Source organism: Gopherus evgoodei, chromosome 23 (assembly GCF_007399415.2).
Source record: "Gopherus evgoodei ecotype Sinaloan lineage chromosome 23, rGopEvg1_v1.p, whole genome shotgun sequence".
NCBI lineage: Eukaryota > Metazoa > Chordata > Testudines > Testudinidae > Gopherus > Gopherus evgoodei.
Genome location: NC_044344.1, coordinates 12,938,868 through 12,951,913, shown reverse-complemented (window position 1 = coordinate 12,951,913; position 13,046 = coordinate 12,938,868). Strand labels below are relative to the sequence as shown.

General features: G+C 54.3%; 1 protein-coding gene across 1 annotated transcript in view; it reads left to right on the top strand.

Moving 5' to 3' along the window:
• Positions 1-13,046, top strand: part of EFTUD2 (elongation factor Tu GTP binding domain containing 2) — a 42,207-nt gene that overhangs the window by 23,000 nt on the left and 6,161 nt on the right. The window contains 9 exon segments of the mRNA XM_030541719.1: positions 4,351-4,489; positions 5,212-5,339; positions 6,468-6,661; positions 7,712-7,823; positions 8,200-8,340; positions 9,085-9,186; positions 10,807-10,889; positions 11,630-11,716; positions 12,762-12,888. Coding sequence (XP_030397579.1) covers positions 4,351-4,489; positions 5,212-5,339; positions 6,468-6,661; positions 7,712-7,823; positions 8,200-8,340; positions 9,085-9,186; positions 10,807-10,889; positions 11,630-11,716; positions 12,762-12,888 — 1,113 coding nt within the window.

Genomic DNA, 13,046 nt, shown 5'->3' with positions numbered 1-13,046 from the left:
GCTGCAGCTCAGGGTTTCGAACCAGCAAGCCCTGCTGAGCAGATACGCCTTCAACTCCTGGGTGGCAGCAGACAAATTTAAGGAGCTGCTGCCGCAAGATGCTCGCCAGGAATTTGCAGCCATCTTGGATGAAGGCAAGAAGGTTGCACACACGGCCTTGCAAGCTTCTTTGGACGCTGCAGACTCGGCTGCCCGTACCCTCGCGTCGGGAGTAACGATGCGTCGCATCTCCTGGCTGCAGGTTTCTGGCCTTCCCGCCGGAGCTCCAGCATACCATCCAGGACCTCCCCTTTGAAGGCCAGGGCCTGTTTTCTGAAAAGACAGACCCCAGACTCAAGAGTCTGAAAGATAATCGGGTCATTATGCGGTCCCTCGGGATGCACCACACCGGTAACGCAACGCAGACCCTTCCGGCCACAGCAACAACAGCAGCGCAGGCCGTATTCCCAGTTCCGCCAGCGGCAGGACCTTTACAGGCGCCGCGGCAGGAATGGAAGGCGCAGGCATTCGGGGAACCAAGGGGGGCAGAATCAAAGCTCCTCCAAGCCCCCGCCTGGACCCAAGCCTTCATTTTGAAGGTGCGCTCGAGGGCGCAGTAACAGTTTCCCCCCATGGATCCTTCCCCCCGTTTTCCGACCGCCTTTCGTTTTTTCCTCCTGGCGTGGTCCCAAATAACATCGCACCGTTGGGTCTTACGCACGGTGCAGACGGGATACCGCCTGCAGTTTGTATCATTTCCTCCTTCCCGCCCCCCTTCCTCATCCCTCTTCAGGGACCCCTCTCACGAGCAATTCCTTTGGCAGGAGGTGCAGACGCTCCTCAGCAAAGGAGCTATAGAGGTGGTTCCGGAAAACGAGAAAGGCAAGGGGTTTTATTCCCGCTACTTTCTGATCCCCAAGGCCAAGGGAGGCCTCAGGCCTATCCTCGACCTGCGAGAGCTCAACAAATACCTGGTGAAGTTGAAGTTCCGCATGGTATCCCTGGGGACCATTATTCCATCCCTGGATCCGGGAGACTGGTACGCCGCCCTCGACATGCAGGACGCGTATTTTCACATTGCCATTTGGCCACACCACAGACGTTTCCTTCGCTTCGTGGTGGGCCTCCTTCATTACCAATTTGCAGTCCTCCCATTTGGCCTGTCCACGGCCCCGAGGGTGTTTACAAAATGCATGGCAGTGGTTGTGGCGCATCTTTGGCGCAATCGTATCCACGTGTTTCCTTATCTGGACGATTGGTTGATTCGGGGCACGTCGGAACAACAAGTCTGCAGCCACGTCCGCGTGATCACTGGCATGTTCACCACTTTGGGCCTCTTTATAAACACGGACCTTCCACGCAGAGGGTGGAATTCATCGGGGCCGTGCTGGACGCCACTGTGGCCAGGGCCTTACTGCCATTGCAGAGGTTCCAGGCCTTGTCGGCGATCGTTCAACGACTGCGGACAGCCCCCTTGACATCAGTGCGGACATGTCTAGCCCTGTTAGGCCACATGGCGGCTTGCACCTTTGTGACCGGTTACGCTCGGCTCCGCATGAGGCCCCTCCAGTTGTGGCTCATCGATCATTACAGGCGGCAAGGCAGCCGCTAGACATGCTAATCACAATCCCCCAAGGGGTGTTAGATTCTCTCGGCTGGTGGCTAGACCAGTCCGTGCTATGTGCAGGACTCCCTTTCCACCCACCTCAGCCCTCGGTGTCCCTGACAACGGATGCCTCAGATCTAGGCTGGGGGGCCCACCTAGGGACCCTGAGAACGCAGGGCCTGTGGTCCCAGGAGGAGGCGGGGTTGCACATCAACATGCGGGAGTTGCGAGCGGTCCGCCTTGCTTGTCAAACGTTCTGCCATCAGCTTCAGGGTCGTTGTGTCGCAGTGTTCACCGACAACACGACGACCATGTATTATATCAACAAGCAAGGCGGCAACAGATCCTCCCCCCTGTGTCACGAGGCGATGCGACTCTGGGACTTCTGTGTAGCCCACTCCATTCACCTCACGGCTTCCTTCCTCCCCGGAGTACGGAACACGCTGGCGGATCGATTGAGCAGATCCTTCCTGTCGCACGAGTGGTCCCTTCGCCCGGACGTCGCCCTCTCCATCTTCCGGAGGTGGGGTTATCCCCGGGTGGACCTCTTCGCGTCCAGGGGGAACAGGAAGTGCCAAGCGTTTCTGCCTCCTTTCAGGGCAGGGAGCCCGGGTCGATAGCGGATGCCTTCCTTATTCAGTGGTCGAACCCATCTGTACTATGCGTTTCCTCCGTTCCATCTGATCCACAGGGTCCTTCTGAAGGTGCGCAGGGACAGGGCTCACGTGATCATGGTAGCCCCGGCATGGCCCAGGCAGCACTGGTACCCCATGCTGCTGGACCTGACCGTAGCCGACCCAGTTCCCTGCCCCTTCACCCGGACCTGATTACCCAGGAGCACGGGACCCTCTGTCACCCGGACCTGCAGTCGCTACACCTAGCGGCGTGGCTCCTGCGTGGCTGACTGTTCTGAGCTGCGCTGCTCCTCGCCGGTGAGGGAGGTGCTTTTGGGCAGCAGGAAGCCTTCCACGAGAGCGACATATTCGGCCAAGTGGAAGCGTTTCTCCTGTTGGTGCGTGGAGAGAAATCTCCGCCCTATGGAAGTGTCGGTGGCCGACATCTTAGACTACGTTTGGTCCCTCAAACAGCAAGGTCTGGCCATATCGTCGTTGCTAGTCCACCTGGCAGCTATCTCCACCTTTCACCCGGGTGCGGATGGTCGCTCTGTTTTTTCTCAACCCGACGGTGTCTAGATTCCTTAAGGGATGGAACGTTTATACCCCAACGTCCGTCCCCCTGCTCCAACCTGGGATCTTAACCTGGTGTTGTCCCGGCTCATGGGACCCCCCTTTGAACCGTTAGCCACTTGCTCCCTGCTTTTCCTCTCTTGGAAGACTGCCTTTCTAGTAGCTATCACCTCAGCTAGGCGGGTGTCGGAACTCCAGGCTCTTGTGGTAGACCCCCCCGTATACAGTCTTCCACAAAGATAAGGTGCAGCTGAGACCACACCCTGCCTTTCTTCCCAAGGTAGTCTCGTCCTTCCACATCAGCCAAGAGATATTCCTTCCGGTTTTTTTCCCGAAACCTCACTCCTCAAGTAGGGAGCAGCAGCTCCACTCGCTTGATGTCCGTAGGGCTCTCGCGTTCTACGTGGGGAGGGCTAAGCCCTTCCGCAAATCCCCCAGCTTTTCGTGGTGGTAGCGGACCGCATGAAAGGGCTTCCTATCTCCTCCCAGAGGTGACGTCCTGCATCAGGACCTGTTATGACTTGGCCCATGTCCCTACGGGCCGTGTGACTGCGCATTCTACCAGGGCTTCAAGCGTCGTCGCTGGCTTTCCTCGCCGTGTGCCCATCCAGGAAATCTGTTGGGCAGCGACCTGGTCATCGGTCCACACCTTTGCTTCCCACTACGCCCTGGTCCAGCAGTCAAGAGAGGATGCGGCCTTCGGATCTGGCAGTGCTCCATGCCGCTACTTCTCACTCCGACCCCACCGCCTAGGTATGGCTTGGGATTCACCTACCTGGAATGGATGGGAGCAATCACCTCGAAGCAGAAAAGACGGTTACTCACCTTTGTAACTGTTGTTCTTCGAGATGTGTTGCTCATGTCCATTCCACACCCGCCCTCCTTCCCCACTGTCGGAGTAGCCGGCAAGAAGGAACTGAGGAGCGGGCGGGCCGGCAGGGTTATATATTGGGTGCCATGGCGGCGCCACTCCAGGGGGCGACCTGCCGGCCCACTGGAGTTGCTAGGGTAAAAAGTTTCTGACGAACGTGCACGCGCGGCGCGCACACCTAACTGGAATGGATGTGAGCAACACATCTCGAAGAACAACAGTTACAAAGGTGAGTAACCATCTTTTCCTGTCTGTCACTGAGCATTTAAAGACTGACCACTAGATGATGCTATATATGAAATCTGTCTGCTGTCCTGTTAGGAAAATTCCGCAATCACAAATGTTGTGTCTGAGGGGGCAGCCCCTACTCTTCCTGCACCTGTTCTGCTCCTCGTTCCAAATACGCCCTCCGTTCATGGTGCTCTCCTCAGCAGGACCTGCACCAAGTGTGCTGGTTTTGGGATGTGTCCCAGTGACCACCAAGTACCAACTTTTAGCTACCCAACCAGTTTCACTGCAGGAACTAAACTGATCTGAGCCCAGCTCTCCCAGGGTAAAAGGCCAGATATTGGCTGCAGGCCCCCCACTCCTTTCACACTGATGTCCTATCCCATCACCATTTGAATGGCTCGGATGTACCATTGTCTGCACCCGGGTGTCAGTGGCAGTGAACCTCTCAGTAACTGGCGGTGGTGGCTGCCGTCTCACAGGTGGTTGGTGATGTGGACACCACCCTCCCCCACACTCTGGATGAGCTGGGCATCCACCTGACCAAAGAGGAGCTGAAGCTAAACATTCGACCCCTGCTAAGGCTCGTCTGCAAGAAGTTCTTTGGGGAGTTCACAGGTGAGTCCCGTCTCTCCCTTGCCCTAGCTGCTGGGCTCCTGGGCGGGTAGGTGAATGCCCCCAGGTGTCAGTTCAACCTGCTGTTGGCAGAGCATTAGGGCTCCGTTTTCAGTGGCGAGGTCCCCACGTTGCAGGTGCCCTTCGCTTCTCAGCTGGTGCCAGTGGTGTCCATTGCTCCACCAGTCAGGCTGCTTATTTCGGTGCCTACGTTTGGATTTAGAGATGAACTGTAGGTTTCTCGTTTTTAAAGGTCTTGGCCTTTGCACCTAAACCCAGTTGACCGACTTTCCTCTTTGGAGGAAGTGGGACTTAGTTGCCCAGAAGCTCTGGTATAGTTTCCAGGCCATACGTTGTATGTGACATTGTACCCAGTGCAAATCAATGTGCCAGAAGTCCCTGAAAGTAATTCATTTGCGCACACATGGCCCTCAACTCTGCCTTTAGTGTGTTCTCCTGAAAGGCTTCCTCTGAATGCCCCAATGTGCAGTGAAAAACCAGTCGGCTGGCTTCCTGTGGAGGTTCACTGATCCTTCGCCAGCAGCGCAGTGTGTCCTGATGGCAGTTCCTATATAAGCTGTCCGCTCCAAGTGAATTGTGTCACCCAGGACTGTAGACTGACTAGTCCTCTGGGTTAAAGATGTCGTGTTTTACTCAAGCCCCCTCAGTGCTAAACTCTGGATACCTCCACTTAGCAGCATTCTCATGAAGCTCTGCTCTCCTAGGCTTTGTGGACATGTGTGTGCAGCACATTCCCTCCCCAAAGGTGGGCGCCAAGACCAAAATCGAGCACACCTACACTGGCGGCGTCGACTCAGACCTGGGGGAGGCCATGAGCGAGTGTGACCCTGATGTAAGGACCCCTTTCACTTACCATTACATCTCCAAAAGCAGCATGGGGTAGCAGAGAAGTCCTCCTTTCCTGGGGTTGGCAAGGCAGCCGGCTCCTAGAGAGTCATCCAGCAGCATTTCACAATCTCTCATCTGCTACTGAAGCAAATCTCTCCACTTTGAGAAATTCAGCAGCCTGCCAAGCCAGCCGTAGAGAGAGAGGGTTATTGGAGAATGTGCAGGGGAAAGGCAGAGATTTGAACAGAACTTTCCAGCACTTGGGAACTGCACTGTGATGGCTGGATGTTTTGGAGTCTTTTGGGGACAGTTATTTTCCATTTTAGGTGAAGGCAGATTCTCTGCATGAAAATCTGACCTGAAAAATTGGTTTGAGCTCGCCTGAGCAGAGTATCTGCCTTTATATTGTCCTTTGTACTAAAGGGATCGCTTCTTCAAATGTAGCTTCCTCTGGGGTGGCACTCGATAGCTGTTTGTTTGCCCCACCAATGCTCAGCAGCAGCGTGGGAAGGGAAGAATTGACCTGTAAATAGTAGATCATTGCCTTTAGACTGCTGGGAGAGACAGAGTGCCTTACTCCAGTTAAGGGCTGTGTGACTAGTGAAAGTTAATTACCCAAGCAGAGTTTTACCAGTGCAAACTGTCATGAAACCTGGGCATGACCTGGATTTTGTGTCTCATCTGAAATACGGGACCTCCAGCAGCACAGAATTTCTAGCACTGGGTCTTATGCCAAGGAGTGACTTGGCAGGTCAGCAATGGGGTTCTTCTCTCCAACCCCCCTTTCTAAAGTGGTCCATCCAGGGAGAGGCCTGGCCCAGACGTCTCAGTTTGAAATGTCAGGGATCGTATTGTGAGGTCGCACAGCTACAGGCTTCCATGATGGTGTCTACATGAAGAAAGCACCAATCTGCCTCAGTATGCACCGGAGAAGTGCACGTAACCGTGCCCTTTCAAGGGGTCTGGCCAATGGGGAGGGAATTCCAGGCGGAGGAAGAAAATTGAGGACCCAAAAACTGTTCCTTGTGGATTTTCAGACAGAGTTCCTGATAATCTCACATGGGTCTAATCACTGCTTTGTGAGTGCATGTCTTGGGAGTGACTTACTTTTATTTCTTTTTTGGGGGGGAAGGGTCCACTAATGTGTCACACCACGAAAATGTACAGCACAGACGACGGGGTTCAGTTCCACGCCTTTGGCAGGGTGCTGAGTGGGACCATCCATGCAGGTCAGCCCGTGAAGGTACTGGGAGAAAACTACACGTTAGAGGATGAAGAGGATTCCCAGATCTGCACTGTGGGACGGCTCTGGATCTCAGTGGCAAGGTACCAGGGTGTCAGTGAAGAGGACAAACCTTGGCAATTTGAGAGAGGAGTCCCCACTCATTTCTGCTGTTCTTGATGGTGCAGCGTGCGGAAGAAAAGCTCGGGGCTTTGGAGGCAGGGAGGGGTGCATTTAGTGCGGTGAAAAGTCCCAGATTGACGAACTGGATTGGGGCTATGTTGAGTTTACGAAATTGATCCAAAATGCCCATTAAGCCCCAAAGATCTTACAATGGGAGAGGATAAGTAACATTCAGAGGGGGCAGAGAGGGATATGATCAGCACAGCTATAGATGCGATTGTATTCTCTTTTACCATTATCTGATAGATCAGTGGGTCCCAAACTTTTTACTAAGTGACCCGCCAACTGCATGCTACTTTTTTTTTGTGATCTGTCATCACAAATATGCACCTTTCACCCCAGCGCCACAATGCTAATCCTGACCATGGTGGGGTGCAGGAGGGTTGGAGACCGAGCATGTGGGGGGCTCCTATCCTGTGGGGCTGGGCCCAGCATTGGTCGCAGCATCGCTCCATTTGAAGGGCTGGCTAAACCCGAGTGGTGCTGCGACCCACATACACCAGGTTGTGACACCTGAAGCAGGGAGCCGGAGCCAGGCCCAGCCCCCTGCAGGACAGGAGCTGCTGCTGCAAGGTGAGTGTAGGGCATGCTCACTCTCCAGTCCTTCCCCTTCCTTTCGGGCCAGGAGAAGTGTATGTTTGCCTAGGCTAGGGCCCAGTGATGAGTTAATCTGGCCATAGACATAACTACCCATCTAGAACTTTGTTGGGGCCATTATCAGCATTGTCTGTGTGCCTGGAGTTGCGGCAGGGGAGAGGTTTGCAGGAGAGGAATGTAGCCAGTCTCCCGCTCAGCACAGGAGCGTTGTTCCACAGGGAGCAGGCAGCATGGAAGAAGGTGCAGACATGTTTGTCTGAGAACCAGGGGGCGAGAGGTTGCGATCTGATGAGGGTGGATGAACAGAGGGACAGCATTGTGAGAGGTGTGGACAGCGGTAACTAATGGCTGTGCTCTCCCATTCTGTATTTCAGATACCACATAGAGGTGAACCGGGTCCCTGCCGGCAACTGGATCCTAATAGAGGGGGTGGACCAGCCCATTGTGAAGACTGCAACCATCACAGAACCTAGAGGCAACGAGGAGGTACTGTGTGTGGCTTGGCATCGTTCGGAGTAGGGGAGTGTCAAGGGGTGATAAACGTGCTGGCTGTCTAGGATGGTCAGGTTGGGGGGTCAGCGATTTCCTCCAACCAGAATGTTACTTTCTCCCATGAGCAAGGCAGCCCCATTGTGGATTGTCAGTCCAGGGTGCCTGGCTGGGTCTGTCAATACAACAAAACCCGGTATGAATGCACGGAATGCAGCCGGGCTCCTCCTAGCCTGCCCTTGCTCCATAGTGCTGTTCCAGCAATGACCGGCATGTCCTGTGGCTGACGCCAGGCTCCAAGGGGTGGTTGTCCTACCAAGCGGAGATTTCCCTTGTCACCAGAATTTTACTGATTGCTCTGATTTGGTTTCAGGCTCAGATCTTCCGTCCATTGAAGTTCAACACCACATCTGTCATCAAAATAGCCGTGGAGCCGGTCAACCCTTCGGAGCTCCCTAAAATGCTGGATGGTCTGCGGAAAGTCAACAAGAGCTACCCGTCACTCACCACCAAGGTGTGTGGCCGAGGCGAGGCTGATCCCGGTGCCCCCTGCCCTGCTCTCTGGGCCCCCTTGTGCGATCTTCAGTTAACACTTTACATGTCAAAACCAGCCCTGTTTTGGCTTTGCCATTCTCTCCCCTGAAACCCACTTGCTGTTAGTCTGCATGGACGAGCTGAGCTTGATTCTCCAAGGGGTGAACCCTACGTCGTTCCCTGGGAGGGCTAGGCCTGGCAAACGTACAAGTTTCCCACAGAGCCTGCATCTCCAGCAAGAAGAGGCTGGGAGCGGAGTAACTGTTGCTTCCTCAAAGCCAAATGGTTCAGCAGCACGTCCTGCAGTGTCCCATGCTGGGAACCTAGGTTGCTGGGAATCGGGGGGAGGGATAGCTCTGTGGTTTGAGCATTGGTCTGGTAAACCCAGGGTTGTGAATTCAATCCTTAGGGTCATTTAGAGAACTGGGATAAAAATCTGTCTGGGGATTGGCCCTACTTTTGAGCAGGGGGTTGGACTAGATGACCTCCTGGGGTCCCTTCCAACCCTGATCTTCTATGATTCAATGACTGGGGCTGCTCTTCCTTCTCAGAAAGCCAGGAGCTGGCCCCACTTGCCTGGTTGCTTAGACTCAGGAGCTAGGAACTTTCCCTCTAGGTTCTCTGACTATAATACGTTTCCCTTGGCCTTGTGGACAAGACTAGAAGGGGCTAAGTCAGAAGGAATGCCGTGCTGTAGCTTGGGGCATCTGTTCTGGTGTTTCAGGTGGAAGAATCTGGGGAGCACGTGATCCTGGGGACCGGGGAGCTGTACTTGGACTGTGTGATGCATGACTTACGGAAGATGTATTCAGAGATTGATATCAAGGTGAGGAAGCGAAACGAGCCTTTCCTGTCATCATTACTGAGGGTACATAAAATGGGACTTCCTCCCCCTTGGGAGTGTGGCAATCAGCTGCTGCCCCCAGGCCCATTGCTCCACAGGGTCTCATGACTCTAGCTCCTGAGGTGTAGAGAGACCGCTGAGACTTGCGGTGCTATTCTTGCCTCTGCCATTGACTTGCTGTCTGACCTCAGACTCGCCACTTACCTTCTGTTGTGGGCTGCACTTTATCCATCTGTGACACATACTTGCGTACCTCACAGGAGAGTGAGGTTTGGGATGTCTGAGATCCCTAGATGACAGGCACTAGAGAAGGGCGAAGAATTGTTTTTCCCTTTCCAGGAGTTGCAGGGAGATGGAGAGAAGTTGCCCTTTATTTCTTAATAGCAAAGAAAGCAAATGCGTCCCTCCAGGACAGCCAGGGCCCTTGGCACAGAATCGTGCCTCGGAATGTTTTTAAAATTGAGCTTCTAGCCCCCATGGCTGCAAAGATAACTTTGAAAACCTGAACAGAGTGTAACCAGTGCAGGTCTGAGTCTGCAGAGAGCCTCGGTGACTGGCTCAGAGGGGGCTGCACGGCCTAGATCCTGTCATCTCCACAACTGCTGAGCTTGGCTGTTGGTTTTTTCCCAAGATGCCGTAGAATCCAGCAGTTTTACTGCAGAAGTTACCATTTTGCCGGATGCAGGCACCCGGCGTTTTGTTTCCTGCCGAGACCTACTGCAGCTCTCGAGCTTCTGTTCCATGGAGTGGGAGCTGCCGAGCAGCTTGCAGGCAGAGCCAGAAGCATAGCTGTAGAGCAGCCAGGAACCAAGACCTGAGAACTGACATGAGCCACCCAAGCTCACTACAAGCTGCCCTTTCTTCTGACATATGTGGGGGAACGGCCATGCGGAGCCAGGCTGCCCAGATGACACCATGACAACTGAGGCCCACAAAGCTGGGCTGCCTGGGGAACACAGAGAAAAAAATCCATTGTCAGAAATAGCCATTGCTGGAAACAATCCCGCTGCATAGTAGGTCACTGAGCACTTTCAGCCCTGAGGCCCAGCTGGGGCGGGTGTTTGGGGAGGGGAGGAGTGGGAATGAAGACTATTTTGAGCTGCAATACATTCCCATTAGGGGTGTTTGCTGAAGAATTTGGCCCCATGATGCTGCAGAGTGCATGGGGCTCAGAGTGTAACCTAGGGAGCCGCTCTCCTGGACCCAAGTGCCTTAAAGAAATTCAGTCAGTTTCAAACCCTGAGAACTGTTTTCCGAGCTGCCCCTGCCCAGAGCCCCTTGTGGCCTCACAGTCACGCTTCCTTGGTTTGTAAATGTGTTTCACTCCCTTGCTGCTGTGAAAGACCCACAGTGACCCACACCTGACCCGTGCAGCCTAACTAGCTGAGAGGAGGGGGGACACTGACTCGGCACCCAGTGCTACCAGGTGAACAAAACAGGCACCTGCTTTTTCTCTCGTTGCTTTTGATTATAGTGATCTCAGGCATTGCTGGTAACAGGGGGAGGTTTAAAAGGTTTCAGACCGGACCTGTGCAAAGTGTGTTTGTGAAGTTAAAAAGTTCAAAGAAAAGACATAAACTATTGCTGTTGTTGTTTTTAAAGGTTGCTGATCCGGTTGTGACGTTCTGTGAGACTGTTGTGGAAACTTCCTCCCTGAAGTGTTTTGCTGAGACACCCAATAAGAAGTATGGCTTAGTGACCTGATAGTCCAACTCTGAAATGGTGTCCCCGTGGGAGACAGTGGGGTCCCCTTCCCCTGGACTAAAGCCAGTCTCTGGTGTGCTTAGGAGGAGGGGGGAAGGGACACATTATCCCACATTAGCACTTTCCTCTGCAGCACCTGGCACTGGCAGCTGTTGGAAGTTGGGTACTGGGCTAGATGGACCTTGCATGTGATCTGGTCTGGCAAGCCCTGTTTCCAGCACTCTGTAGTGTTCAAGAGGGTGCAGTCCTACACCGGCCTCAGGAAGGGACCTGCTAGGAGTTTCTGTTTTGACACGTGCTGGTTAAAAGGACTGCTTCCCAGTTTCCCGGGCTCATTCTAATCAGATTCCACTGCACATGGTCATCTGCAAACCTTCTGGCTGCGGAGCTCCAGGTTCTGCCATTCCCACAGCAGGACTCTGAGTCTCCTGGCTTTCCAAGAGCTGTGAGCGAGTCAGTCCTGGAAATATAAACAGGCAGTAAACTGATTCATGTGTGTGGCTGGCTCTATCTCCCTAGCCACATTCCAGGTGCAAGCAGCTGTTGTAAGAACACAGTGGTTTCCCACAGAACAAGAGGGGAACATATTTTTCCATTGTAACTTTCTCTGGGTTCCTCATCTCCTTTCACTTCAGTCTGGTGCTGCTAACTGTGCAGATTGGCCTCTGGGAGAGCTCCCATCTCTGCTACTAGCTGATTGGTGTCATTTCTCTCTGCACAGGAACAAGATCACAATGATTGCTGAGCCACTGGAGAAGGGGCTCGCGGAGGACATTGAGAATGAGGTGGTCCAGATCACCTGGAACAGGTCTGGCTAACTGGGGAGAGCAGAGGCTTTGTGTGTGTGAGAGGGCGGTCGCTGGGGAAGAACTGGAGGGAAATGCACAGCTCTGGAAGTCGCACAACATCAGTGCAGAGGAAGAGAAACCTAACAGGGAGGGTGTCTCTAAATGTGCTACCCTGCCAGTCCGTGGGTCACCCTGAGGCTAAGCCTGTGTCTACACCACACACCTAAGTCGAGCTATATTAGGTCAACTTACAGCCAGCACAGTAATTACTGTGGCGGCACATGCCACGCTTTCCTCCATGGCTCAGTGGTGCGCGGCCTGGCCAGGGGCATTTCCACCAACCTAAAAGGAGCAGGCTGGGGAGCTGAGAGCCCGATCACTTAGCTCCACTAGCAGCTCCCTGCCAGGAGCCTGGCTGCCCTACAGACTCTGGTGGGCTACCCGCTCTCCGTTCCCCTCAGGGAGCGGGGGAAGCCACCCGCATCTTCTCCTCTACCCGTTCCCTGCTGGGAGCAGGGGGAAACCGTCTGAAGCTTCTGTACCCCCATTCTCCAGGAGCTGGGAGAAGCTGTCTGGAGCTTCTCCCCACTGGACAGCGAGGTCCAGCTACCCCGGCTTCTCGGCCCCACCCCCTGCCAGGATCTGGGCAGTCTTGTCAATGTCAAGGCTCATCCAGCTGTGAAATTGACAAGGCTGCCAGGCTCCATGCAGGGACCGGGCCGGGGGCTGCCCTGACTTCTCACCCTGGCTTCCAGCCAGGTGCAGTGTTCAGTCTCCCATCTTCCCAGGGGAGTGGGGTCCTTCTTGTCAATTTCACAGCTGGTACCGTGTATCCTACACCAACATAAGCCTTTTGCCCCTGGTGGAGGTGGAGTTATGATGTCAGTGTAGCGGAGCACTTACATCGGTGGGAGCAAGGTTGCAGCTGCTTTATGTCGACCTAACTGTGTAGTGTAGAGCCCCCCGAAGTGCAGGAGGAGCTGTGAGGCTGCTTTGTGCCTGCATGTCTCTCCCCAGTGAGCCAGGAACTGGGCTAACATTTTCCATCTGTTCCCTTCCCACCAGGAAGAAGCTGGGCGAGTTCTTCCAGACCAAGTATGACTGGGATTTGCTGGCTGCCCGCTCCATCTGGGCCTTTGGGCCAGACGCTACTGGCCCAAACATTCTGGTAGATGACACGTTGCCCTCGGAGGTGAGGAATGGCAGCCCTGGGGAAGGAAGTTCGATGTGAGGAGCACAGTCACACTGCAATAACTTGGGGCAACTTTGTCCACCCTGGGGTTCAGAGGCGACATATTTTCCCCAGGCCCTGGCAGGAGGGTCTGGAGCTGTCTTACTGGTTGGAACAGG